This window comes from Sorghum bicolor, chromosome 2 (assembly GCF_000003195.3).
Source record: "Sorghum bicolor cultivar BTx623 chromosome 2, Sorghum_bicolor_NCBIv3, whole genome shotgun sequence".
In the NCBI taxonomy this organism is placed as follows: domain Eukaryota; kingdom Viridiplantae; phylum Streptophyta; class Magnoliopsida; order Poales; family Poaceae; genus Sorghum; species Sorghum bicolor.
The window spans coordinates 42804745-42831194 of NC_012871.2; the positions used below are offsets into that span (position 1 = coordinate 42804745).

Below are 26450 nucleotides of genomic sequence, written 5' to 3' on the forward strand. Positions count from 1 at the left end.
CAATCAAATAAAGAAACTCGAGAGAATGCGGTTGACCAACTCGAGGAAGCACGAGACATGGCCCTCCTCAACTCCGCCAGATACCAGCAGAAGCTTCGACGCTACCACGACAAGCACGTGCGCAAGAGAGATCTGAACGTGGGCGAACTCGTCCTATGGTGGTGGCAAAGCAATCAAGGACGCCACAAGCTGACTCCACCTTGGGAGGGCCCATACGTAGTGGCCGAGGTCTTGAAGCCAGGGACATACAAGCTAGCGGACGAAAGAGGGGTGATCATCACCAACGCGTGGAACATCGAACAGCTACATCGATTCTACCCCTAGAATTTCAAAGCTTTATGTTCTAATGTACATTCTGTACCAAGACCTTATGAATGCACACATGAATGAAAAAGATCTTTCCCTCGAGTAATTTACCTCTTTTTTCGCTAGTCGAAATTTCAACATTAGAAGGGAGTACCAACTATGACCCATCATAGTCGATACCCCCTCGGGGGCTAGCAGGGGGGTTCCCCCCCCAAATGTTGAAAAAACCAGGAAATTCTCACGCTCCTATCTGTAAATCTCATGCGGTCGAGTAGTGGAGGCACCTCGAGCCCCTTAAGGGCTGAGGAACGGCGAGCCTGAGGACTCCTACGCCTCCGGGCTACGGTACCTCTACTCGCTTCCTCACCCTCGAGGTAATCGAGATCGCCTTAACAAATGACCGAATGGGATGACAGACATAGGCGCGAAAAGAAACAAAGGTACCTCGAGCGGAAAGACAGATAAACATTCACAGAAATCTTACAACCACTTAAAGACCCAGTATTACTTAAGACGGATTAGCAAAGTACTATACAAGCGGCCCCAGCACCCAGAGTAGGCTCGCAGGCCTCAGTCCGCGTCTTGGCCCTCATCATCCTCCCCCGCGCCTGAGCTAGTCTCAGGAGGAAGTACTTCTGGCTCGAATAACATGGCCAACCTCTCTCGAGGGACCTCTGCGTTGTCGATCAAGGTGTGGAGCCTCTCCTCGTTCTCCGCGTCAGTCTTGGAGATGTCGGTGATAAAGCCGTGGGACACCACCTCCATATCGTATGAAAAGCTTGAGCAGACCACCGCCATTGCCCGCTTCACCCCGGTATTGAGGGCGTCCCGCACCCGGTCCCTCAGCGTAGCACCAAGGTAGCACAGCTGGTCGACGAGTGCGTCGCCTCGAGCCTCCTCCCTCGACTCGTCAACTGGCTCGAGCTCCCAAGAGGCCGAGAGGTCGCTTATCGCAGTCCGTAGCCGACGGTTCAGAGCGACCTCCCCCTCGAGCTGGGCCTTGGCAGAACGGGCCTCGACTTGGGCTACCAGTAGCTCGTCTTTAAGCCCTACAAAGACCAACACAAAGAAATCAGCTAACACCAAGCACACCTCGAAAAGAAAGCTCGACAATAGAAACGTACCACGAATGCTCTCCTCCAGAGCCGTGTTCTCGCCGACCAAGTTAGTGTTGGCCCTCTCGATCTCTTTGTTGGAGCGCACCAGCTCCGTGTTGGCAACACGCAGGTCCTCGATCACCTTGCCAGCCTGCGCGATGGCTCCATTTTTCTCCAGCAGCTCTCCCTTCAGACGATCGACATCGTTAGAAAGGCCGCGAGATCGAATCCGCTCAGCCTCGAGATCTTCGAGGGCCTTCCTCTTGGCCTCCTCTGCGGCGCTCCTGGCGATCTCGCCGTTTACGCACTCCACCTTCATCCTTTGAAATGTTTCTCAGGCGGAGGCGAGTTCAGTCTGGAGGAGGCCCTTCTCCTTGTCCAGGTCAGCGACGGCATTCTTATGAGACAAGGCCTCCTCCCGGGCATTGGACGCGGCTTCCTCGACCATCATGACCGGCTCCCTCAGGAGCGTAGCCTCTTCCACCGCTTTCTGTGAAGACTCTCAAACCTCAGCCAGAGCAGCCTCCCTTTCCTTCTTCTCCTCCTCAAGCACCAAAAGATCTTTGTAGGCCTTGTGGAGCTTCTCCTGTGACTCCAGGAGTTTGTCCTTGAGGATGGGGAGCTGCTGCCAGCCGCTTCTCGTGGAGTGGATGAAGCTCGACTTGATGCGAGAAGTCTCCTTCAGGTCCTGCGAGCCGGCGATCGAGCAGTTGGAACACAAAACCAAATGTTCTATAAAGATTAAGGACTGAAAAAATACTTACAAAGTAGGCCGGTCCGAGCACGTTGTTAACAACGTCGGACAGGAGCCCCACCGTATGCTTCATCCAAAGGCGGAGCTCCTCGACGTGCTCCCATTTCTCGGCCTCCTTCCGGTCGTCCAGGAAAATGTTGGGTTCAGACGGATCGGTGGAAGCCCGGATGCGGATCCGGTCGTGGCACCAGTTCTCCATCTCCTGGTCGGCGCGCGCCTTGACGCCTCGGATGAGCTCCTCGACGGTCTCAAGCGACCCCCCATGGTGCAGGAACAAGTCGACGAGGGAGGGGAACCGCCCGTCGTCGTCAACCGTCTTCCAGGTCCCGGTCTCGCTGCCTCCACCATCACCTGATGTTCCAGCCTCGTCCTCCTCGGTGGGAATATGGTCCTCCCATGACCGACGCTCTCGAAGGAATCCCGGAGCGATTCCGTCCATGCCATAGATCGTACGCCAGATCTCAGATTGGGGGTCAATGGGGGTGCGCATCATACAGGCGAGCGCAACCACGCGTTCGCCCGCCCCGACTCTGCTGGGATCGAGGCGGGCGCCCCTGGACGGTGCCACGCCGGGGTCGGAGGACCGAAAACTGGCAGACCCTCCTCCTGGTTTCCAGGCTCTTGCGGCGCTACTGGCTCTGGTTGGGGCTGGTCGAGCAGTTCCGCCAGCTGCTGGCCCCCCTGCTGCTGCTGCTCCTGGAGCTCATGCGGCTCCTGTTGGCAGTCCTGCTCCAGCAGCCCCTCGAGTTGGGGACCGGCCGTTGGATGCCTTTCCTCCCCTTCTTTCAGCTGCAGCTGCTGTTCCTCCTGCGGCTGCTGCCGCGTCTTCTGCTCACGCTCTTTTTCCTCTTTCTTCCTCTGCTCTTCGACAGAGTGGAGCCCAATGGGCCAAGGTGTCCGCCTCGCTGCGGGAGAGGCCTCGACCTCCTCGTCCATAGGGCAGGCGTCCCTCGAAGACCCATCACCGCCAGACCCGTCACTTATAGTGATAGGATCTGCCTCAACCCCCGATCGGGGAGGCTTGGGGGCTCCCTCCTGCCCTTGGGGGTGAGGCACCTCGACCTGCTTTGGTGACGATGGGGCAGACTCACCCACCAGGGGACGGGGCGGGGCGCTCTCAGCACCGGTCGGCGGTCAAGGGTCGGAGGAGCCTATAAGACACACAAAAGCAAAGGTCAGTCGCCACAAGAATGACATAACTCCCATAACGGCAGGAATAAGCCGCTAACCTGAATCTTTGGAGGCCACTCCCACCCTGAGCCTCTTAGCCATTGAGGGCTGGGCCTGCTCGAGTGTCCGCTTCAACCTAAAGAAAAAAGAACGGACATGAGAAAGGCTGTCACACGAGAAAACACAAAGAAACAGGAAGATGGGAATCGTAGCATCGAAGACTTTACCCCACAGGGAGAACGGCCCGCCTGCCGGTGCATCGACCGGCAGGCCTCGAACCGCCCCGCGTCGAGGCTCCAGGCCCCTCACGAACGGGCGCAGGTCTCGGTTCGGCTTCTCCCACCTGGCGAGCGCCAGGACTAGCGCTCCTGCGGCTGGTCTCCCCCCTGTCGGAGGCCGCGGCACGGCCATGGGTCAACGATCCAAAAATACCACAAAAGAGAGACCTGAGAGAATCATACAAGGAATTTCTGAGTTTTATTTGAAAATCTGCAAAAACCCCAGAGCTATAGCTAATCAAGAATAAGAGACATGGCACTTGGTTAGACTGTTCTATCTTTTAACCACTCAAGACAGAAGTGACGGTTACAAGTCCTATGGTGTAGGTAAAGTAAGTAAGTTTTAAGTCTTAACAGTTTATTCTAGCTCAGAGATGAGATCTTGCTTGAATGCGTGTGTACTTTTAAGAAATAAAACCACTACAGAAACTCTTGAGTTCATCCTTGCTCAGGGACGAGCAAGAGCTAAGCTTGGGGGAGTTTGTTGACGGTCCTTAAGTATCAAATTTAATTATCAAATAAACAAAGAAAATGATCCAAATGAAATCAACATCTAGACTTAGGGTTTTATCTGACAGAATTCCACGAGTTTTGGTGTTTGTCTATTTCTGCAGGGGGTTATCAGGAAATAAGGAAGAAAGGCCCACATGTCAGGATTACATAGAGATATCAACCCACCGCGCAATTTTCTACCATCTAGAAGACTCCAGAAGCCACGGGAAGGAAGCGGAGCCCGAAAGGGGCCAGGCCCAGGGCGCCCGCCCTGAGGACCTAGGCGCCCGCCCCCCTCTGGACTCCGTTCCGGACTCTCTTCGCACACGACTTTCCACCGACCTATTGGATCCAGAATAACATAGTACCACCTCGCCTATCGACCCAAAAACGCATAGAAGGGGAGGACTATATAAGGAGACCCCCTCTGGCCCCTGGAGGAGACAAGAAATTATCATAGAGATTGAGGGGTGCCCTCGAAGGAAAACCTCTTCTCTAAATAATATTTCTTTTTAGGCTTAGCAACCAATGTAAAGTAGAAATAGATCTTCTAGTTTCTACTAGATTGAGAGAGATAGAGTGGAGGTGTGGATCAGAGGAAGGCCGGCCTGTCGGTGTCTACTCCGAGTTGTACCTACGGGATCAAGTCTCCTAACCCGAGGCTTGCTTCTAAGATTCTTCAGTAATTCGACTTCTAATACTAGTAAGTTCTTGTTTTATTGTTCTTTGGTTTATGAGTTTACTTTAATCCTCTTCCGGTTGAGTATTAGAGTAATCACTTGTTAGCGTAAACATGGTGTTTAGGCTAGGGTACTCATAGATATCCCCTGACTAGCTGGACCGTGGTAGTAGCGAGGAACGTGACATTTCCGAGTTACCTTAGCAGATCACATCTCGTTAGCAGGACGGGTAGGTTTATAGGTGTGGGTCAAACATCCTTTGTGTTGTCTAGATTCCGTGAGCCTCCCCAATAGAACAGTAGATCATCCTTACCAAGGTTAGAACGAGACTACGGTTGCAGTCTTCTCTATACATCACTCACATCGAGAGACATTCTTTGTAGCCTAAAGGGATAGTAGCAATAGATTTGGTTAGTCAGATGCACCCTTTCTCCCAGTGGTAAAAATATAAATACGATAACTCTGGATAACCTCCCGGGTGAAATGCTCACCGATATCCGTGCGCTTGCGGATCATTTTCTAATTGCGTTACCAAATATCAACAGCCATCACCGTCGCGGCGGTCTTTGCCGCAGTGTGTGAGGGCTATTTGGGGATGATGCCCCACTGGGACCTGTGGCTCCACCTCTACAGGGGCGAGCTCTTCAATGCCCCCACTGGGACCACAGGCGTCAGGAAACCCGTACGGGCGGGGTGCCTCAATCTAGTGTTGAAGACCGGCAAGACGGAGAGGCCATGCGAGTACATCCCAGTGGGATTGTCATCGAATCACGCTGGATGGGACTCCCAGTGGTTCTACTTGCACAACGACGATGGCCTCCTTCCTGTCTACACCGGCCGCCTGATCACGGAGCGCCCGGAGAACTGGACGTACGAAGTCGTCCAAGTTCACCAGTCGTGGCTCGACCCCCTCCTCGACGCTTTGAAGAAATTGCGCGTGGAAGGCCTGACCGCCGCTCTCGTCCTCTCGGCCGTTCATCATCGGAGGGTTCTCCTGTTGATGTCTCGGCCGCCGAGGATGGACGAGATGGGTCCCGGCGTTTCGTCCCGGGACCTCGAGGCGTGCCGAATGTCCAACGAGGCCCCGGTGGACGATGAGGTCGCGGCCCGTGTCAGGGCGGCCGTCGCCGGCGATTTCCAGCCGGAGCACGTCAATGGCTTCCCTATGAGGCCCGATGTGGGATCAATTGATCTGGTAAGCTCCTTTCCTGTATATGGCTTCGATTCTGGGTTTCCTTCGATCCCTCTTTAAGCTAGTCTTTGCTCTCGCAGGGACCGATCGACGTTCGGTCCTCAAGGCCTCTAGTGAAGGAGGACGAGGCCGACCGCGACAAGCGGCGCCAGTCCGCTGAGAAGCAGAAGTCCGCAAAGGACTCAGAAAAGAAGAAGGAGAAGACAAAGAACCTCGACCGCCAAGCACTAGAGGGCGTCGAGCAAAGTCCAGGCAAAGGGGGGAGCCTGAAGAAGAATCCCCCAGCGAGGATGATGGCGGCGATGGTGACGGCGACAGAGACGACTATGAGGGGATGGCGTCTCGCCTCGACCGGATCCTCGAGGGTCCGCCACGAGGCGACGTCGATGCCCCGCGGATGGGAGCACCAAAAGAGGGGCCAAGCGGGTCTCACCGCCCCCGTGCTAATACCCCTCCCGCGCCTACGCAAAGTCGGGCCGTCCCCCGCCCCCAGCCTCCCCCTACGCCAAAGGCGGGCGGCCGGGCTAAGCTCCAGGCGACGGGGCCGCTTACCAAGGCAGTGATGGTATATGCCTTCTCTCAAGATATGTAGTATTTATGGTATAAGGCATAGTGACATTGCCTTCTCTCTCACCCTACTCTAATAAGGCTTGATATCTGGAGCTCATAGGTGGGAGACAGCTAATACATACTTACAAGACATTTATCGCATAGTCAAACCATGGATCCAGAGAAACAAATGAATAAGCCAAATCAAGATGTGCATGTGTGGCGAATGAATGGTGTATGGTGATGATGGTAATAACAATGGTGAAAGTCTAATTCTACTTTTGCTCTTTGAGGGGATACATACCTTCCTTGCTTTTGAAACTTTATGAGGAGAATGAGATGCTCTTCTTTTTCTTTTCTTTCGAGGTTCCGAGCACTTGCTCCTTTTTATTTCCTCGTATCTTTTATTTTCTTTTTCTCTCTTTTTTTTCAGAGCATTCATCTCTTGAGATAATATAGCAAGTGGTAGTAACAAGATAACTTGAGCATTTATTTCACAAGGGGAAACAGAAATATTTTTGGTTATTCTCTCCCGGATTAGGAGTAGAATACTTTTGGGTGGTTTTGGAGATGGAAATGAGTGGATATATGTGGATGGTACTTCCGGAGTAGAAGTAGCATGTATGAGTGAACGTGCAAGTGAATCTTGATTTAACCACATGACAAGCTCCTAAGGGTCTACACAGCTTGACCACACTCAATGCTCATAAGCAGTAAATAGTAAATGTGTGGCTCAAGGTCTAGCAAGCATGTATATATGGCTGTGGTAGGAATTTAAACTCTCATCATACAGGAACTCATCATGTGTTATTTTAAAGATTTTTTCAAAGATAAAATTCTCCAGAATTCTAGCATCTCTAGGAACAGATGAACAGCAGCTCAACCTTCCCATATCGTATCCGTTAACAACTTAGACTTCAGATCAAATTTTCATCCCACCAGTTTAGGTCTAGAGCAAGCCTTAAATTATAACAGTTATATCTAAACTTGAGAGAGAACTTCAAATTTGCAAATTAGGCAGAGCAACTATTCATCATATCCATGCTTAAGTTTTATTAGATACAGATTAGCATAGCCACTTTATTTATTTATTAAACACACTAAGCAAAATATATATAAGCATAAAATCTTTATTTGGTTTTTCATAGTTATGTGTATTTATATTCTAATATAGTATAAGTATAAAGATAGATAGAAATACTTATCGAGATAAATGGGGGTGCTCTCCCCCAAGCTGAATTTTGACGTAATTTCTCTTGATGTAGCTAGCAGGTGGCAGAGGTGTGTTTGAAAGTCAGCAGTATTTTGACAGCGATTAGAATGTACTCCGTCTGCTAGTCTTCTTGATTCTTAAATTCTGTGGAGCTCAAATAGACAACAAAGCTTGTGGAACTGATTAAGTGTTAGCATAAATATCTAGCCTTTATCATGTTGAGACTCCTTAATAAATATTACTCCCTGTTTTTATATTTTTGTTTTTATAAAGCAGAAAAATATTTATTTTATTTTTATGCCACCACAGTGAATGTACTTATGGGTTTTATGCCACTCGTCTACTCATATGGGGCTTACAGTTTTTTTCACATTTTTATTTTCTTTCTAGGATAATACGAACATGATTAACTAAGTAAACTATTTGAAATAATTAAAAGGGAAAGGATAACTACCAAGTTTACCTCTTGGCAAGGCGTTCGGTGTTTTTAAGTCCTCCGAGCGGGACTCTCTATTTTATTAATGGTCCTGGGATTCGCTGGATGACGTAGTCGGTGATTCCGGTGGCGCCTCCTCTTCGTGTGTAACTATATTCTCTCTCCACACCTGACTCACTGCTATGGTCTCCTCAGGACAGTTATGTTCAAGTGGTATGTCTTCAGTCATTATCACTTCTCCTTCGTAGTCTACCCATCCGTCCTTGATGATTTGCCTCCTCTGGTTGCGGTTGCGATGTCTTCTTCTTGTCCTGACCTGCTTAGAGTCTTCAACTATATAGTTAGGGTCAGTAAAACAACGGCATACCTTCTCAGAGGAGAAGTGTATGTGGACTTCTCCGGTTCCAATATAGATGATGGCTTTGATAGTGCTGAGGAACTGTCTTCCAAGGATGGTGGGTGGATCATACTCGTCTTCTCCCATGTCAATGACCTGAAAATCATCTATAGCTGAATGTATATTGGTTGTAGGGGCATGGTTTCATGCAGGAGCTGATAAGTGACTACGGCCATTATGTTGACGTCAGATCCGGTGTCGTAGAGTGCCTTCTAAAAAGAGTATCCATTGTTTATGCATTCGATTCTTGGAACACTAGGGTCGTCCTTCTTGATCAAGAAAGGTGACTTAAGTTGATGATCTTGACCTCCTTGAACTGCAGTGACCATCTTAGCTGACTCGGTCCACATTTGCTTGTTCCTGTTCCTCCTGTTGGTCCTCTTCCTTGGTTGATGTCGGGGTTGCTCTGAAGTTTGTGTAGTCTTGTTCTTGAAGGAAAGTCTCCTTCTTCCCCTTGATGTAGAGACTGATCTTGGCAGCATTAGCGTAGATGACAACTCTAGTGTTTAGGAATGGCCTCCCAAAGATGATGGGTGCCCTCTCCTCAGTACCAGTCTCTATCACCATGAAGTCTGCTAGAGCATACAAGGTACCAACTCGGACGCAAAGGTTCTTCAATATTTCCTTTGGGAAACTGAGTGTCCGATCTGCAACCCTGGGCATAATGTTGACGCTGGAGCCAAAGTTGCAGAGTGCTTCTGGGAAGTCCACCATGCCGATGGAGATCGGGATGACGGGGCGTCCTAGATCACCTCTCTGAGTAATTAGGCCTCTGTTGATTCCAACCTTGATGTTGTTGAGGACGGTTGTAGTAATAGTTGTTATTGTTGTTGATGTAGTTCACGTCCTCAAGCATCTTAGGGCAGTGATTGCCTGAGCGTCCAGTATCTCCAGTGTATTTGTGCTCGTAGATCCTAGTTCTTCACTTGGTGGAATCTGGGAGTTGTAAAACTCCTTCATATTATGCTCGAAGTGTTCCTGCTCATAGAGACAAGGTAGAGATCAAGTGCATGGGCCCTGTTGGTGGAAAACACCAACAGAACCAAAAGTGTATTTGTTCTTCTCTAACCTTAAGCATAGTGAGCAAGACAAAGTTGATGGATCATGAGTGTAGCATTTGTCAGATCAGATGGCTCAACCTAATGGAAAGATAATCTATCTATATTTATGTTTTGTTTATGTCTTCCAAAGATTGCATGTGCAATACTTTAGCTTATATTGCTAGGAGTGTGGGGTCACGAAGGTAGTACTAAGGACAAAGATTAAAGGACTAAACATGTTGAATTAATTGAGTTGGTTAATTTGGAGTTATAAATCATACATGTTTGTCTCTTTATTTTATGTGAATGCTAGAACCAAGGAGAAGCTTATAAAAGTGATAGTCAAGTACCTTAAAATGTTACCTTACTTGAAGAGTGATGGTACGGTATCACCTTGTGGAGGCTTTCCTTTCTTAGCGGTTGTGCATCGTATTTGTGGCACCCTCCATGAATCATCTCTTATGAGCTACGTCTTTCTTGTGCAAATTGTTAAACTTCATGTGTCACTTTCTTCATCTCTAATGAGTTTGCATCTCAGGACTTCCCAGGTTGATATTGAAAGTTTTCCTACAGGGGTTAGTCCAACAAAATATACCAATATCTACTCAAGCAGTTTTTAGTTCAGTAACCAAACTAGACTCCATGTCTAATCAGATTAAGGAAGGCTATTTAACCTAAGCACCATGCTTAATTTAAATGCCATTGGAAGTGTGACCAGTACTTCCAAACTAACACTTACTAGGATAAACAAAGGTAGCATGATGGCTTTTATAGAGATCTACTCAAGTGGAGATGAAGTAGTGTGATTAGTATTTAACAAATTGAGCATGTCTCAAAGGTAAGGACAACCAAGATAGCAACATGGCAAAGGATGTTTTATGTAAAGTACTCCCCCAAGCTTGAATTTTGCAAAATTCAAGATTGGATGAATTTTATTCAATATTGTATGATGATTGGTTGGACATACCTTGTGCTTGTCATTCATCCGATCTTCTTGCTTCAATCCTGGAAAGGTTAGTGGCAAGAATATCCGAAGGAATATTTCTACAATTATCTTTATATGCTCAATACACAAGGCAATGTTGCAAATAATTAGAAGTTCATGTTATGATCTGATAAGTGCTTGTTTTAGGACACTAAGCTTGTCCTTGGGAAACCATCAATTTATGTTGGTGAAGTGGTTTCCCCTCCAACACCAACCTAAGCGTTCCTATATTAAGATCGACTCAATGATATCTGCAATATTTATTATAGACATATGCATCGACAACCGCCCTTTTAAAGTTTTTATAAATAGAAAGGAAGAGGGGGTTGGAGATCTCAAATGCAGTGATGTTGGAGAGACCAATTGATTGGGGAGATGTTTTATATGAGCAAGGACTTGATGAGGTATTTATGAAATAACTTCCATGCTCACTGTTGTTTCTCTCATTCTCAAACTCCAAGGATGATTTTTCATGTATGTTTAAAATCCCTCTAGGATTGTCTCTCAAGTTTGTTTTATCTATCCATTCAATGGTGACAGCACATGGATTTTTAATGCCCTTTAGCCATTGATGTTGCTCTTCTCGATCCTCCTTCATATGCATGGGATGTCTAGATAGATTCATAGGATTATCGGGAGGTTCAAGAGAAAGAGCATAGTAGAATTTATTAAGCTCAAGGATGGGTTGGATAGCCGAATCATGGGATTGAAATGTTTGGAAATCGGCTATTGAAACTTCCTCTCCTTGTATGGGAGATGATTCCTTCTCTATCTCTAAGATTTTTCTATGAAGACTAGTACAAGAAGGATGTCCACAAATGAAGACATACCTTCCTTTACTAATAGATAAAGAAAGAAAGACTCTACCAAAAGTTATATGATTAAGACCAATATGAAAATATCTAGGAAAAACATGGTCTTGTAGGGCTAGGTCTAAACCAGAATTTATAGAAAGATTAACAGATTCCCTAGGTGTAGCTAAAAGTGCATTATCTTCTTGATTAAAAGATAGGACCTCAGCTATAGAAAAGGGTTGGTTTTGACCTATTGCATTCAACTCCGGACACAGATCATAATTAGGGGCAGGACGTGTTGACTCCCATGGTCTATGGCTGGTCTCCGAAGGTGCAAAGAATTCAATAATAGGTATGGAATTTAAGTTATCCATAAAGATAAAAAGATAAAAGAATAAAAGTATAAAATTATAATACAAGATAATAGCAAGACTCAAAGTTATCTCAGCAAACCGTCTTTCTCCCCGGCAATGGCGCCAGAAATGCTTGTTGATATTTGGTAACGCAATTAGAAAATGATCCGCAAGCGCTCGGATATCGGTGAGCATTTCACCCGGGAGGTTATCCAGAGTTATCGTATTTATATTTTTACCACTGGGAGAAAGGGTGCATCTGACTAACCAAATCTATTGCTACTATCCCTTTAGGCTACAAAGAATGTCTCTCGATGTGAGTGATGTATAGAGAAGACTGCAACCGTAGTCTCGTTCTAACCTTGGTAAGGATGATCTACTGTTCTATTGGGGAGGCTCACGGAATCTAGACAACACAAAGGATGTTCGACCCACACCTATAAACCTACCCGTCCTGCTAACGAGATGTGATCTGCAAAGGTAACTCGGAAATGTCACGTTCCTCGCTACTACCATGGTCCAGCTAGTCAGGGGATATCTATGAGTACCCTAGCCTAAACACCATGTTTACGCTAACAAGTGATTACTCTAATACTCAATCGGAAGAGGATTAAAGTAAACTCATAAACCACAGAACAATAAAACAAGAACTTACTAGTATTAGAAGTTGAATTACTGAAGAATCTTAGAAGCAAGCCTCGGGTTAGGAGACTTGATCCCGTAGGTACAACTCGGAGTAGACACCGACAGGCCGGCCTTCCTCCGATCCACACCTCCACTCTATCTCTCTCAATCTAGTAGAAACTAGAAGATCTATTTCTACTTTACATTGGTTGCTAAGCCTAAAAAGAAATATTATTTAGAGAAGAGGTTTTCCTTCGAGGGCACCCCTCAATCTCTATGATAATTTCTTGTCTCCTCCAGGGGCCAGATGGGGTCTCCTTATATAGTCCTCCCCTTCTATGCGTTTTTGGGTCGATAGGCGAGGTGGTACTATGTTATTCTGGATCCAATAGGTCGGTGGAACGTCGTGTGCGAAGAGAGTCCGGAACGGAGTCCAGAGGGGGGCGGGCGCCCAGGTCCTCAGCGCGGGCGCCCTGGGCCTGGCACCTTTCGGGCTCCGCTTCCTTCCCGTGGCTTCTAGAGTCTTCTAGATGGTAGAAAATTGCGCGGTGGGTTGATATCTCTATGTAATCCTGACATGTGGGCCTTTCTTCCTTATTTCCTGATAACCCCCTGCAGAAATAGACAAACACCAAAACTCGTGGAATTCTGTCAGATAAAACCCTAAGTCTAGATGTTGATTTCATTTGGATCCTTTTCTTTGTTTATTTGATATTTAAATTTGATACTTAAGGACCGTCAACAATGGCATTTGGGGAGAAGTGCTGGAGCTCCACCCCGTAATGGTGGTAGAGCGCCCGCATGAAGCGACTCGGAGGAGCACCCTGGCCGTGGTAGTGGAACTTGGCGAAAGAGACCACATAGCCCGTGGGCGGCCTGGGCTCCCGGTGGTCCGCCGCCGACGCAATCCACTCCAGCCACGACGATGAAGTGCGGGGGCGCAGAAGCCCCTCCCTCTCGAGCTCCAGCAGCCGGCGCTCCGTCATCGATGACGGGTACTAGTCGTCGGCGGCGATGAGTCTCACAGGCATCTTTGGGTGGAAGGGAAGCGGATTCGCTGCTACTCGAGGGTGCGTGCGCGTGTAAGATGGCAAGGGAGCTAAGGCAAGAATGGAGGCAGAAGGTGGAAGGGAGAACAGCAACCAGGCCACAGGATATTTAAAGGCAGCGACCGACCAATGGTCAGATCCGATAAACACGGTAACTCCCCCCATAAATGCGCCACCTAACGGTCTTTTTCCTTCTCACAGACGGGACGCTACGAATTCTGCGCCGATACAGTGTCGCAACGGCTCCTACCTAAAAAGGCAGGCCAAACGGGCAGAAAGATGAACCGCCACGGCCTTTTCCTGTAACACCCCAGTGTTATGGTTGCATTGATCATGTGCATAGCATAAGCATCATCATCTACTCAAAGCATATCATGATCATCATCTATCTTGAGCCATGTCATTCTTTGCAAAAATGTGTTTTAAATTTCTTAATTAGGCTTCCTATGCTTATGTTGGAGTGAACCATGTTTGTGTTTGTGTTCTATGTCTTGGTAATTAGTTTATCCATGCTTAACTTAACCTTGGGAACAATGTTCATGTTGATCATTTCTCCAAAATAGTCACTTAAGTCATACTTACACAAATAGGCCCTAGAAACCTGTTTTGCTTAAGCTTTTAAAAAGTGTTTCATAAAATGTTTGCATGTCAATCCTATCTACAGGAAAGTTGTAGCAAATTTTATAAGGAACAAAAGTTGTTTGATGGCCATCTCATGAAAATGATCACAAATAGCTCAAAAGTGACCCACATGGCAGATTTGGGGCTGTTTCCAACACTTAGAAAAATTTCTAAGTCCTGAAACGAAACCAGTTTGCTTGATCGATTTTAAAAACTCTATATCTCTCAATCCTGGCCAATCTAGCTTTTGCTCTAGTTGACAAAGTTGTAGAACTCGTTTGGAACTCCAACTTTGTCAACTGCATCATCCTCTAACTCGGACTGGTTTGGGAGTTATTTGTTGCTGAAGTCGCTGTGTCAGTCGGTCGTCGTGTTTTCTAAATCGGAGCCGAGCTCGCCATCGTGCATGGTTAGAGCGCCACCTGTCTGCCAGATGTCGTCCGTACGCCGGCGATGGCCCCGCTCATCAGCCCCCAATGCGCGCATGACCTCCACGGCGTCACCCCGAGCAGAGTGGACGCGTCCACTTCCGCTCTGCCTCGCCTCTCTCGCCAGAAATGCGGCCGCCGTGAGCTCCCGTCGCGAGCATACTTCGGCGAGCTCGCGCGCGTTCCTTGCTGCGCCATTGCTCACCAAACTTCACCCAAAGCTTTGTCGTGAACCGCTCTCCATTCTCCACCCATCATCTCGCCGAGAAATCCACCGGTGAGCCGCCATTTCCTTCTTCCCCCAAATCGGGTCGCCGTGACCTTTTTCTCCAGCGAGCTCAATGCTGGGCTCCTCAGAGCCTCTTGTCTCCTCTGGTCAGGTCGTAGAGGTAGAGTAGGTCCTTAGCGAGCGTTTGCGTCACTTGGTAGACGCTCTACCGAACTCTCCGTCGCCGGACACGATGCACAGCGCCGTCGTGTTTCCGCCGGAGATGGGTGCTCTCGTGGCCAGCGTGTTCCACGAGGTTTCAAGCCAAGCCGCGTACCTAGGAAGCTCCGCCGTAGTCCCCTAGTGCTGTAGGAAACCCTAGGTCACGCTCTACTGGCCTGAGGGCTCCGGCGTAACGCCGAGCACCTCCGCCGAGCCGCCATTATCGACGGCGAGCCCCTTCCGGTGGCTCCGCCGTGGGGAAAAGGGGGTCAATCGAGTCGATAGAGTCTGGGGATCACGCTGATGCCCTTGGTTGGGCCGGAGACCTCGCCGTCGCGGAGAAATCGCCGGCGAGAGTCGCCTCGGCCATGAGGGAGAAGAACCTGACAGCCGGGGTCCACTGTCAGTGTCACCTCCTTCCCTCCTTTTCTTTTATTCAAATTCTGGATTTTTGGCTTTATTGCAAAAATCATATCTCCTGTTTCTTAGATCCACAAATTGTGAAACCAATTTTGTGGCATTCCTTGATATGGCTAGTTTTTAATAAAAATATAAAATGAACCATGTTTCTTGGAAAATAATTATTAAGGATTTAATCTTGTTATTCGTGGATAAATTCATATCTCTTGTTATACTGCTTAGTTTGCTCTGAAAAATTTATGGTAGTCTCTGTGTGATACTAGAGTGCTTTGATAAATATTTCATGATTTTTGGAGTAATACAGCTTTGTTATGTAATTTATGATTGCAATGTAGCTTGTTTCTTTAATTAAATCATATAAAATAAATGGTGTTTATGCTGGTGCCCTATTTTGGTGATAAACCTGTTCCTGGTATTCCTAATATGAAAATAATCAGAAATCTGTTGTTTGACATTATATAAGTCATGTTTCTGAATTTATGAAATGAACACCTTGGCACATGTTAAATGCATATCTTTAATTTAGTATATGTAATTGCTCTGAAATTTTTATGGTGATGCTTTGGTGCTATACTTGTACTTCTGTAATTTTTGTAGATTTTTCTGAGCACTTTGACTGGTATTTTGTAATTATGCTCTTTTCTAGAATTAATTAATAAATGCCTTGTTAAGTAAATGTTTGAGGGTGGTCATCTAATGTTCTGGTAACCTTGTGATATGCTTGTGCTCATAAGACATATGGTTGGCATGATTTATGTTTTGGTTATGTCGTTAAATAATTAATTAAAGAGTTAAAAACTGTTTTGGACAGCAAGGGAGTAATTTAACTTTTGCTTGATGATAACTTGAATTCCTGGGAAACTTGTCTAAACCAAAGTTGTTGTAAACTTATTGAACTAGCTGTGGTTTAAATTTGAGGTCATTTGGCCTAGTAGTTTAGAAGTTATAGCTGTTCCAAGTTAGGTTCTAGGAAATGGGTACTCTCTGTTTTTCTGGGACAGAACCTGGAACATTGTTTAAATGACTGGTTTAATATATGAATCTTGCTGTAATGTTTTAAGATGATTTGTAGACAATTTCATAAGCTTTCCAGAATGTCTTCACTTATGTTTGTGGGATCTGCCTAGCATTAGTTATGATTTATTTACTGAGCTACTCCTGTTTTATATTGCTTGCTGTTTTAGTATCATGATAGGTTTTGGGCTAAGTTAACTTATTAACTTGTGTGAACTTGTTATAACTGTGTACTCCGTAAATGAGTGTCCAGTGAGTTACTTATGTTATCAAGCATTCATTCTTTTGTATGCACACCTTCTCATTCACCGAGCATGCAATAGGTGCATCGGATGTGGCAGCCTCCTTCGATCTGCAAGTGAATCCCAAAGGCCAGGAGGGCAGCCAGGAGGTGGAGGTCCAGCCAGTCGGACTCGAGGAGCTCGAAGAAGAGGTTGAGTGCCCAAACCACGAGCCCGCTTCATTTGTGAAAGGCAAGCCCCGGAGCATGCTAAGCCTCCCTTTAATTTTGGAAAGTTTACTTAATATGTTATATCTATTGATGCATTAAGTATAGGAGTTGTGATGAAACCTTTGCTGCATTTTACTCAATCCTTGTCCAGATATCTTACCACTACCTAGTTATAGAGTTAGGATCGAGTAGCAGCTTAGCCATGCTTTAAGCGGTAGAAGCCGGGTGATATCCTGTCACCTGCGCGAGATAGGGTTGTGTCGGATCACGATGGTCTATATGTGCTATCGTGGATGAAACCTGATTAATTTGACTTAAGCCAGGCGGAGTTTTGCAAGGTTGTAGTAACTCCGTCTGTGACAGCTAAGGACCGATTGTTGTACGTCCTCTTGTCATGTTGAACGCATGCCTAACACTTAGTTGGCCGGATAACTCATTCCGACCGCGAAGCCGAGTAGTATGACTCAGGCCGGAAGACCGGCAATTATAAAGTACGCACTACCGGAGGAAGTGCGGTGTGCGGGGGACCATTGGCGTAAGCCCAAAGGCAGGTGAGTTAAAATTCCTGACCTCCCTGGCAGAGTGGTAACCCTGGGAGTGCGGCACTGATCGGAGCCGCGATTCCTGAGTCGTACCAAAGGTGACCCGTTGGCTCTCCAGCAGGGGATGCTTGGGTGAGTGCTAGGAATAACTCTCCAGCTGGATAGGAATTCGATTCGAATCGCCGTCTCTCCCGGTCAGTGAGAACTTGACAGAGCAGCGGCAAACGTAGCATTCACTAATGAACCTGGTTCATGATAATGATGATAGCAAGATGACCATATGATGAACTTGATATGGTTATTATTGTTTGTAATAATCAAGTGATGTGTTGTAGTACAGGTGCTAATCTAGTGATAGGCTGTTGATATATAAATATGATGCTCTTACATTGGGTTAGTCTTAAATAAGGCTTTTGGCAAAAATGTCGAGTCAACCAGCTCTACCTTTACATTTATTAGCCTTGCATGATCCTTGGTGTCTTTTATGTTTTACTAGACGGGTAAGTCTAGCTGAGTACATCCTCGTACTCAGGGTTTATTCCCACCTGTTGCAGATGACATCTTTTATGACGGTTTCTGCAAGACCTATCTCCATCCCACTGGGGATGAGGACTAACCGTTGGGCACGGTTCTCTAACAACTCGTACCTATTGCTTTTGGAAGGATGGTGTAGACTCTGGCAATAACAAAAAGTTGTGAACTGAACTTTGGAACAAGTGTGTGTAATTATTTTGCTTCCGCTACTTTGAACTTGGGTTGTAATAACTTAATGACTCCGATGTGGTGCCGCTTCGCCGGCAATGAATGACTATGTAACATTCGCTGTGTTTATGTTGAACTATTACGATCTTGGTTTGTTGCGAGTTGGTTTGAAGTCCTTCGTGATTTCAATTGACTACCGGGATTATATGGGCTCAAGTTTGGAAACTTGATTGCTTGTCGATCGTTTCTCTACTTGAACTCTTATAATTTGGTCGGTTCTGTGACAGCTGGTATCGGAGCAAGTTCAGCATTATAAATGCAGCGTGTGAGTATTTGAAAACAAAAGAGTTTTTAAATAAAATGGTGTAAATCAATAATTAAGTTATGCCAGTGGTCGAATCCTCCTTGCCCACATAAGGACTATAGGTGGCTATTTAAGTACTGACTTGAGGGGTTTTATTTATGCATCTCTGGCAGTACTCAGGTATGGATGTGTGATGACCGCACTATGCTACCCTCTGGTCTAATGGTGGAGGTAGCCTTCATATGTGAATTAGCCACATATGTCGCTAGATTTAAATTATGCAACGTCGCACCTACGCCCTGGTAAGTGTGAGCTGTGAGAGCGTGATCGTCCAAACGGCGGTCTAGGGGAGTGTTCGCGGTGGTTTTCTGGAGTGGTTACATATCAAAAACCATGGAACCACGAAAGAAACTTAATTGGGGAGCATTTAAATTCTCGGGTAGCTGTGGTGTTATTGTTTGTGCATGTTGGGCATGTACAAGCAATATGCACTTAGTTTGCTGCTTTCTTGAGTGTATATTGGGAACTGTTGGGCTGAAATGAAGTTTTCTGCATGTACTCTAACAGCGTGCGTGTAAACCGATAGTTATCGTATCGAGAGACGAATGTATGCCACCGTATATCCATTAGAATATGAATTTTCTAAGTTTGTGAGGACGTACGGTTCGTGCATGCATCATGTCGCATTCATACATACATTCTGTCTACTCCTCCTCTTATAATTTCGTCCCTTTTAATTAAATAAATGTTGCTTAAACTAATCCTCTTTTACCCATGGTAATCCTATTCCTTTCCACAGATGGACGCACCCGCTTCACCCCGTCCCTGTGACACTTTCTTGTGCGAGTTTGGCACTCCTACCCTGCTCTGGAGAGTGTTACAGACTGTTGGGTATACTGAGCCACCTCAGTATTCTTGGTGGGAGATGGAGAGCACAGGAGGGAAACAGTGGTTCGCTGTGCAGGGAGTTGTCCCTCCACATGGGGACAAGCCTGCATGGACAAGCTGGACTTGTAGCTTAGATGGGCAGACTCCTTGGGAGGCAGCTCAGGTTGCAGCCCAGACTATCCTGCTCGATATTTGTCAGAGGTGTGGTGATGAGATGACGGGAGGACCAGCGGCCTCCATTCCCCGTGCTGACCCAGCAGCAGCAGAGTGGAAACAGGCTGATGGTTGTGCTTTGGTTCGAGGCAGGGGAGAGAGAGCTGAGAGTTCTAGTCCGGCTATGAGTGCTATGATGGCTGTGATCAAGCTGATCAGTCAGCGAGAGGACACCTATGCACAGGTGATGGTGGTTGTTCGCCAGGCTCAGGAGATGCAGCGGAAGGCTGAAAAGCGTGCTCGCAAGTTTCGCAAGCAAGCTAGACTCCTGGAGCAAGCTTGTTGATATTTGGTAACGCAATAAGGAAACGATCTGCAAGCGCACGGATATCGGTGAGCATTTCACCCGGGAGGTTATCTAGAGTTATCGTATTTATATTTTTACCACTGGGAGAAAGAGTGCATCTGACTAACCAAATCTATTGCTACTATCCCTTTAGGCTACAAAGAATGTCTCTCGATGTGAGTGATAAATAGAGAAGACTGCAACCGTAGTCTCCTTCTAACCTTGGTAAGGATGATCTACTGTTCTAATGGGGAGGCTAATGGAATCTAGACACCACAAAGGATGTTCAACCCGCACCTATAAACCCTATCCTTCCTGCTAACGAGATGTGATCTCCAAAGGTAACTCAGAATTGTCACGTTCCTCACTACTACCACGGTCCAGCTAGTCAGGGAATATCTATGAGTACCCCAGCCTAAACACCACATTTACGCCAGCAATGATTACTCTAAACTCTACGCGAAGATTTTAAAGTAAACTCGTAAACCATAAGAACAATAAAACAAGAACTTACTAGAATTTAGAAGTCGAAATACTGAAGAATCCTAGGAGCAAGCTACGGGTTAGGAGAACTTGATCCCGCAGGTACAAGCTTGGAGTAGACACCGACAGGCCGGGCTTCCTCCAATCAACACCTCCACTCTATCTCTCTCAATCTAGTAGAAACTAGAAGATCTATTTCTACTTTATATTGGTTGCTAAGCCTAAAAAGAAATATTAATTAGAGAAGAGGTTTTCCTTCGAGGGCACCCCTCAATCTCTATGATAATTTCTTGTCTTCTCCAGGGGCCAGGGGGGTCTCCTTATATAGTCCTCCTCTATGCGTTTTTGGGTCGGTAGGCGAGGTGGTACTATGTTTTCCTTGATCCAATAGGTCGGTGGTGTTGACGGTCCTTAAGTACCAAATTTAATTATCAAATAAACAAAGAATAGGATCCAAATGAAATCAACATCTAGACTTAGGGTTTTAGCTGACAGAATTCCACGAGTTTTGGTGTTTGTCTATTTCTGCAGGGGGTTATCAGGAAATAAGGAAGAAAGGCCCACATATCAGGATTACATAGAGATATCAACCCACCGTGCAATTTTCTACCATCTAGAAGACTCCAGAAGCCACGGGAAGGAAGCGGAGCCCGAAAGGGGCCAGGCCCAGGGCGCCCGCCCTGAGGACCTGGGCGCCCGCCCCCCTCTGGACTCCGTTCCGGACTCTCTTCGCACACGACGTTCCACCGACCTATTGGATCCAGAATAACATAGTACCACCTCGCCTATTGACCCAAAAACGCATAGAAGGGGAGGACTATATAAGGAGACCCCCTCTGGCCCCTGGAGGAGACAAGAAATTATCATAGAGATTGAGGGGTGCCCTCGAAGGAAAACCTCTTCTCTAAATAATATTTCTTTTTAGGCTTAGCAACCAATGTAAAGTAGAAATAGATCTTCTAGTTTCTACTAGATTGAGAGAGATAGAGTGGAGGTATGGATCGGAGGAAGGCCGGCCTGTCGGTGTCTACTCCGAGTTGTACCTACGGGATCAAGTCTCCTAACCCGGGGCTTGCTTCTAAGATTCTTCAGTAATTCGACTTCTAATTCTAATAAGTTCTTGTTTTATTGTTCTTTGGTTTATGAGTTTACTTTAATCCTCTTCCGGTTGAGTATTAGAGTAATCACTTGTTAGCGTAAACGTGGTGTTTAGGCTAGGGTACTCATAGATATCCCCTGACTAGCTGGACCGTGGTAGTAGCGAGGAACGTGACATTTCCGAGTTACCTTTGCAGATCACATCTCGTTAGCAGGACGGGTAGGTTTATAGGCGCGGGTCGAACATCCTTTGTGTTGTCTAGATTCCGTGAGCCTCCCCAATAGAACAGTAGATCATCCTTTCCAAGGTTAGAACGAGACTACGGTTGCAGTCTTCTCTATACATCACTCACATCGAGAGACATTCTTTGTAGCCTAAAGGGATAGTAGCAATAGATTTGGTTAGTCAGATGCACCCTTTCTCCCAGTGGTAAAAATATAAATACGATATCTCTGGATAACCTCCCGGGTGAAATGCTCACCGATATCCGTGCGCTTGCGGATCATTTTCTAATTGCGTTACTAAATATCAACAAGCATTTCTGGCGCCGTTGCTGGGGAGAAAGACGGTTTGCTGAGATAACTTTGAGTCTTGCTATTATCTTGTATTATACTTTTATACATTTATTCTTTTATCTTTTTATTTTTATCTTTATGGATAACTCAAATTCCATACCTATTATTAAATTCTTTGCACCTTCGGAGACCAGCCATAGACCATGGGAGTCAACACGTCCTGCCCCTAATTATGATCTGTGTCCGGAGTTGATTGCAATAGGTCAAAACCAACCCTTTTCTATAGCCGAGGTCCTATCTTTTAATCAAGAAGATAATGCACTTTTAGCTACACCTAGGGAATCTGTTAATCTTTCTATAAATTCTGGTTTAGACCTAGCCCTACAAGACCATGTTTTTCCTAGATATTTTCACATTGGTCTTAATCATATAACTTTTGGTAGACCCTAAACCCTAAACCCTAATCTATTAGTAAAGGAAGGTATGTCTTCATTTGTGGACATCCTTCTTGTACTAGTCTTCATAGAAAAATCTTAGAAATAGAGAAGGAATCATCTCCCAGACGAGGAAAGGAAGTTTCAATAGCCGATTTCCAAACATTCCAATCCCATGATTCGGCTATCCAACCCATCCTTGAACTTAATAATTTCTACTATGCTCTTTCTCTTGAACCTCCCGATGATCCTATGAATCTAACTAGACAGCCCATGCATAAAAGTCACCAAGACCGCAAGGAGGATCGAGAAGAGCAACATCAATGGCTAAAGGGCATTAAAAATCCATGTGCTATCACCATTGAATGGATAGATAAAACAAACTTGAGAGACAATCCTAGAGGAATTTTAATCATTCATGAAGAATCATCCTTGGAGTCTGAGAATGAGAGAAACAACAGTGAGCATGGAAGTTATTTCATAAATACCTCACCCAGTCCTTGCTCATATAAAACATCTCTCCAATCAATTTGTCTCTCCATCCTTACCACATTTGAGATCTCCAACCCCCTCTTCCTTTCTATTTATAAAAACTTTAAAAGGGCGGTTGTCGATGCATATGTCTATAATAAATATTGCAGATCTCGTTGAGTTAATTGATGGTTTCCCAAGGACAAGCTTAGTGTCCTAAAACAAGCACTTCTAATTATTTGCAACATTGCCTTGTGTATTGAGCATATAAAGATAATTGTAGAAATATTCCTTCGGGTATTCTTGCCACTAACCTTTCTAGGATTGGAGCAAGAAGATCGGATGAATGATAAGCGCAAGGTATGCCCAACCAATCATCATGCAACATTAAATTAAATTCATCCAATCTTGAATTTTGCAAAATTCAAGCTTGGGGGAGTACTTTACATAAAACATCCTTTGCCATGTTGCTATGTTGGTTGTCCTTACCTTTGAGACATGCTCAATCTATTAAATACTAATCACACTACTTCATCTCCACTTGAGTAGATCTCTATAAAAGCCATCATGCTACCTTTGTTTATCCTAGTAAGTGTTAGTTTGGAAGTACTGGTCACACTTCCAATGGCATTTAAATTAAGCGTGGTGCTTAGGTTAAATAGCCTTCCTTAATCTGATTGGACATGGAGTCTAGTTTGGTTACTGAACTAAAAACTGCTTGAGTAGATATTGGTATATTTTGTTGGACTAACCCCTGTAGGAAAACTTTCAATAACAACCTGGGAAGTCCGGAGATGCGAACTCATTAGAGATGAAGAAAGTGACACATGAAGTTTAACAATTTGCACAAGAAAGACGTAGCTCATAAGAGATGATTCATGGAGGGTGCCACAAACACGATGCACAACCGCTAAGAAAGGAAAGCTTCCACAAGGTGATACTGTACCATCACTCTTCAAGTAAGGTAACATCTTAAGGTACTTGACTAACACTTTTATAAGCTCCTCCTTGGTTCTGGCATTCACATAAATAAAGAGACAAACATGTATGATTTATAACTCCAAATTAACCAACTCAATTAATTCAACATGTTTAGTCCTTTAATCTTTGTTCTTAGTACTACCTTCGTGACCCCACACTCCTAATCATATAAGCTCAAGTACTGCACATGCAATCTTTGGAAGATATAAACAAAACATAAATATAGATAGATTATCTTTCCATTAGGTTGAGCCATCTGATCTGACAAATGCTACACTCATGATCCATCAACTTTGTCTTGCTCACTATGCTTAAGGTTAGAAAAGAACAAATACACTTTTGGTTCTGTTGGTGTTTTCCACCAACAGGGCCCATGCACTTGATCTCTACCTTGTCTCTATGAGCAGGAACACTTCGAGCATAATATGAAGGAGTTTTACAACTCCCAGATTCCACCAAGTGAAGAACTAGGATCTACGAGCACAAACACACTGGAGATACTGGATGCTCAGGCAATCACTGCCCTAAGATGCTTGAGGACGTGAACTACATCAACAACAATAACAACTATTACTACAACCGTCCTCAACAACATCAAGGTTGGAATCAACAGAGGCCTAATTACTCAGAGAGGTGATCTAGGACGCCCCGTCATCCCGATCTCCATCGGCATGGTGGACTTCCCAGAAGCACTCTGCGACTTTGGCTCCAGCGTCAACATTATGCCCAGGGTTGCAGATCGGACACTTAGTTTCCCAAAGGAAATATTGAAGAACCTCTGCGTCCGAGTTGGTACCTTGTATGCTCTAGCAGACTTCATGGTGATAGAGACTGGTACTGAGGAGAGGGCACCCATTATCTTAGGAAGGCCATTCCTAAACACTAGAGCTGTCATCTACGCTAATGCTGCCAAGATCAGTCTCTACATCAAGGGGAAGAAGGAGACTTTCCTTCAAGAACAAGACTACACAAGCTTCAGAGCAATCCCGACATGAACCAAGGAAGAGGACCAACAGGAGGAACAGAAACAAGCAAATGTGGACCGAGTCAGCTAAGATGGTCACTGCAGCTCAAGGAGGTCAAGATCGTCGACTCAAGTCACCTTTCTTGATCAAGAAGGACGAACCTAGTGTTCTAAGCATTAAGTGCACAATCAACAGATTCTCTTTTCAGAAGACACTCTACGACACCGGATCTGACGTCAACATAATGGCCGTAGTCACTTATCAGCTCCTGCATGAAATCATGCCCCTACAACCAATATACATTCACCTATAGATGATTTTCAGGTCATTGACATGGGAGAAGACGAGTATGATCCACCCACCATCCTTGGAAGACAGTTCCTCAGCACTATCAAAGCCATCATCTATATTGGAACCAGAGAAGTCCACATACACTTCTCCTCTGAGAAGGTATGCCGCTGTTTTACTGACCCTAACTATATAGTTGAAGACTCTAAGCAGGTCAGGACAAGAAGAAGACATCGCAACCGCAACCAGAGGAGGCAAATCATCAAGGACGGATGGGTAGACTACGAAGGACAAGTGATAAGGACTGAAGACATACCACTTGAACATAACTGTCCTGAGGAGACCATAGCACCGAGTCAGGTGTGGAGAGAGAATATAGTTGCACACGAAGAGGAGGCGCCACCGGAATCACCGACTACGTCATCCAGCGAATCCCAGGACGATTAAGAAAATGGAGAGTCCCGCTCGGAGGACTTAAAAACACCGAACGCCTTGCCAAGAGGTAAACTTGGTAGTTATCCTTTCCCTTTTAATTATTTCAAATAGTTTACTTAGTTAATCATGTTCGTATTATCCTAAAAATAAAATAAAAATGTGAAAAAAACTGTAAGCCCCATGTGAGTAGACGAGTGGCATAAAACCCATAAGTACATTCACTGTGGTGGCATAAAAATAAAATAAATATTTTTCTACTTTATAAAAACAAAAATATAAAAACAGGGAGTAATATTTATTAAGGAGTCTCAACATGATAAAGGCTAGATATTTATGCTAACACTTAATCAGTTCCACAAGCTTTGTTGTCTATTTGAGCTCCACAGAATCTAAGAATCAAGAAGACTAGCAGACGGAGGACATTCTAATCGCTGTCAAAATAGTGCTGACTTTCAAACACACCTCTGCCACCTGCTAGCTACATCAAGATAAATTACGTCAAAATTCAGCTTGGGGGAGAGCACCCCCATTTATCTCGATAAGTATTTCTATCTTTATACTTATACTATATTAGAATATAAATACACATAACTATGAAAAACCAAATAAAGATTTTATGATTATATATATTTTGCTTAGTGTGTTAAATAAATAAATAAATAAAGTGGCTATGCTAATCTGTATCTAATAAAACTTAAGCATGGATATGATGAATAGTTGCTCTGCCTAAATTGCAAATTTGAAGTTCTCTCTCAAGTTTAGATATAACTGTTATAATTTAAGGCTTGCTCTAGACCTAAACTTGTGGGATGAAAACTTGATCTGAAGTCTAAGTTGTTAACGGATACGATATGGGAAGGTTGAGCTGCTGTTCATCTTTTCCTAGAGATGCTAGAATTCTGGAGAATTTTATCTTTGAAAAATCTTTAAAATAACACATGATGAGTTCCTGTATGATGAGAGTTTAAATTCCTACCACAGCCATATATATACATGCTTGCTAGACCTTGAGCCACACATTTACTATTTACTGCTTATGAGCATTGAGTGTGGTCAAGCTGTGTAGACCCT

General features: G+C 45.3%; 1 protein-coding gene across 1 annotated transcript; it reads right to left on the bottom strand.

The window, feature by feature from the left end:
* LOC110432690 (trichohyalin-like) lies at positions 1906-3093 on the bottom strand. Its single transcript, XM_021453471.1, has 2 exons — positions 2757-3093; positions 1906-2135 (listed from the first exon to the last, which is right to left on the bottom strand). Exons 1-2 carry the CDS (start codon positions 3091-3093, stop codon positions 1906-1908), a joined length of 567 nt encoding a protein of 188 aa, XP_021309146.1.

What these genes read in the sequence shown, in the direction of transcription:
- LOC110432690 (XM_021453471.1), bottom strand. Translation starts at nt 3,093, where the DNA reads ATGGACGAGGAGGTCGAGGCCTCTCCCGCAGCGAGGCGGACACCTTGG. An exon ending in GCCTGGAAACCAGGAGGAGG is followed by an intron (nt 2,136 to 2,756) that starts GTCTGCCAGTTT and finishes TAATCTTTATAG; the next exon opens with AACATTTGGTTTTGTGTTCC.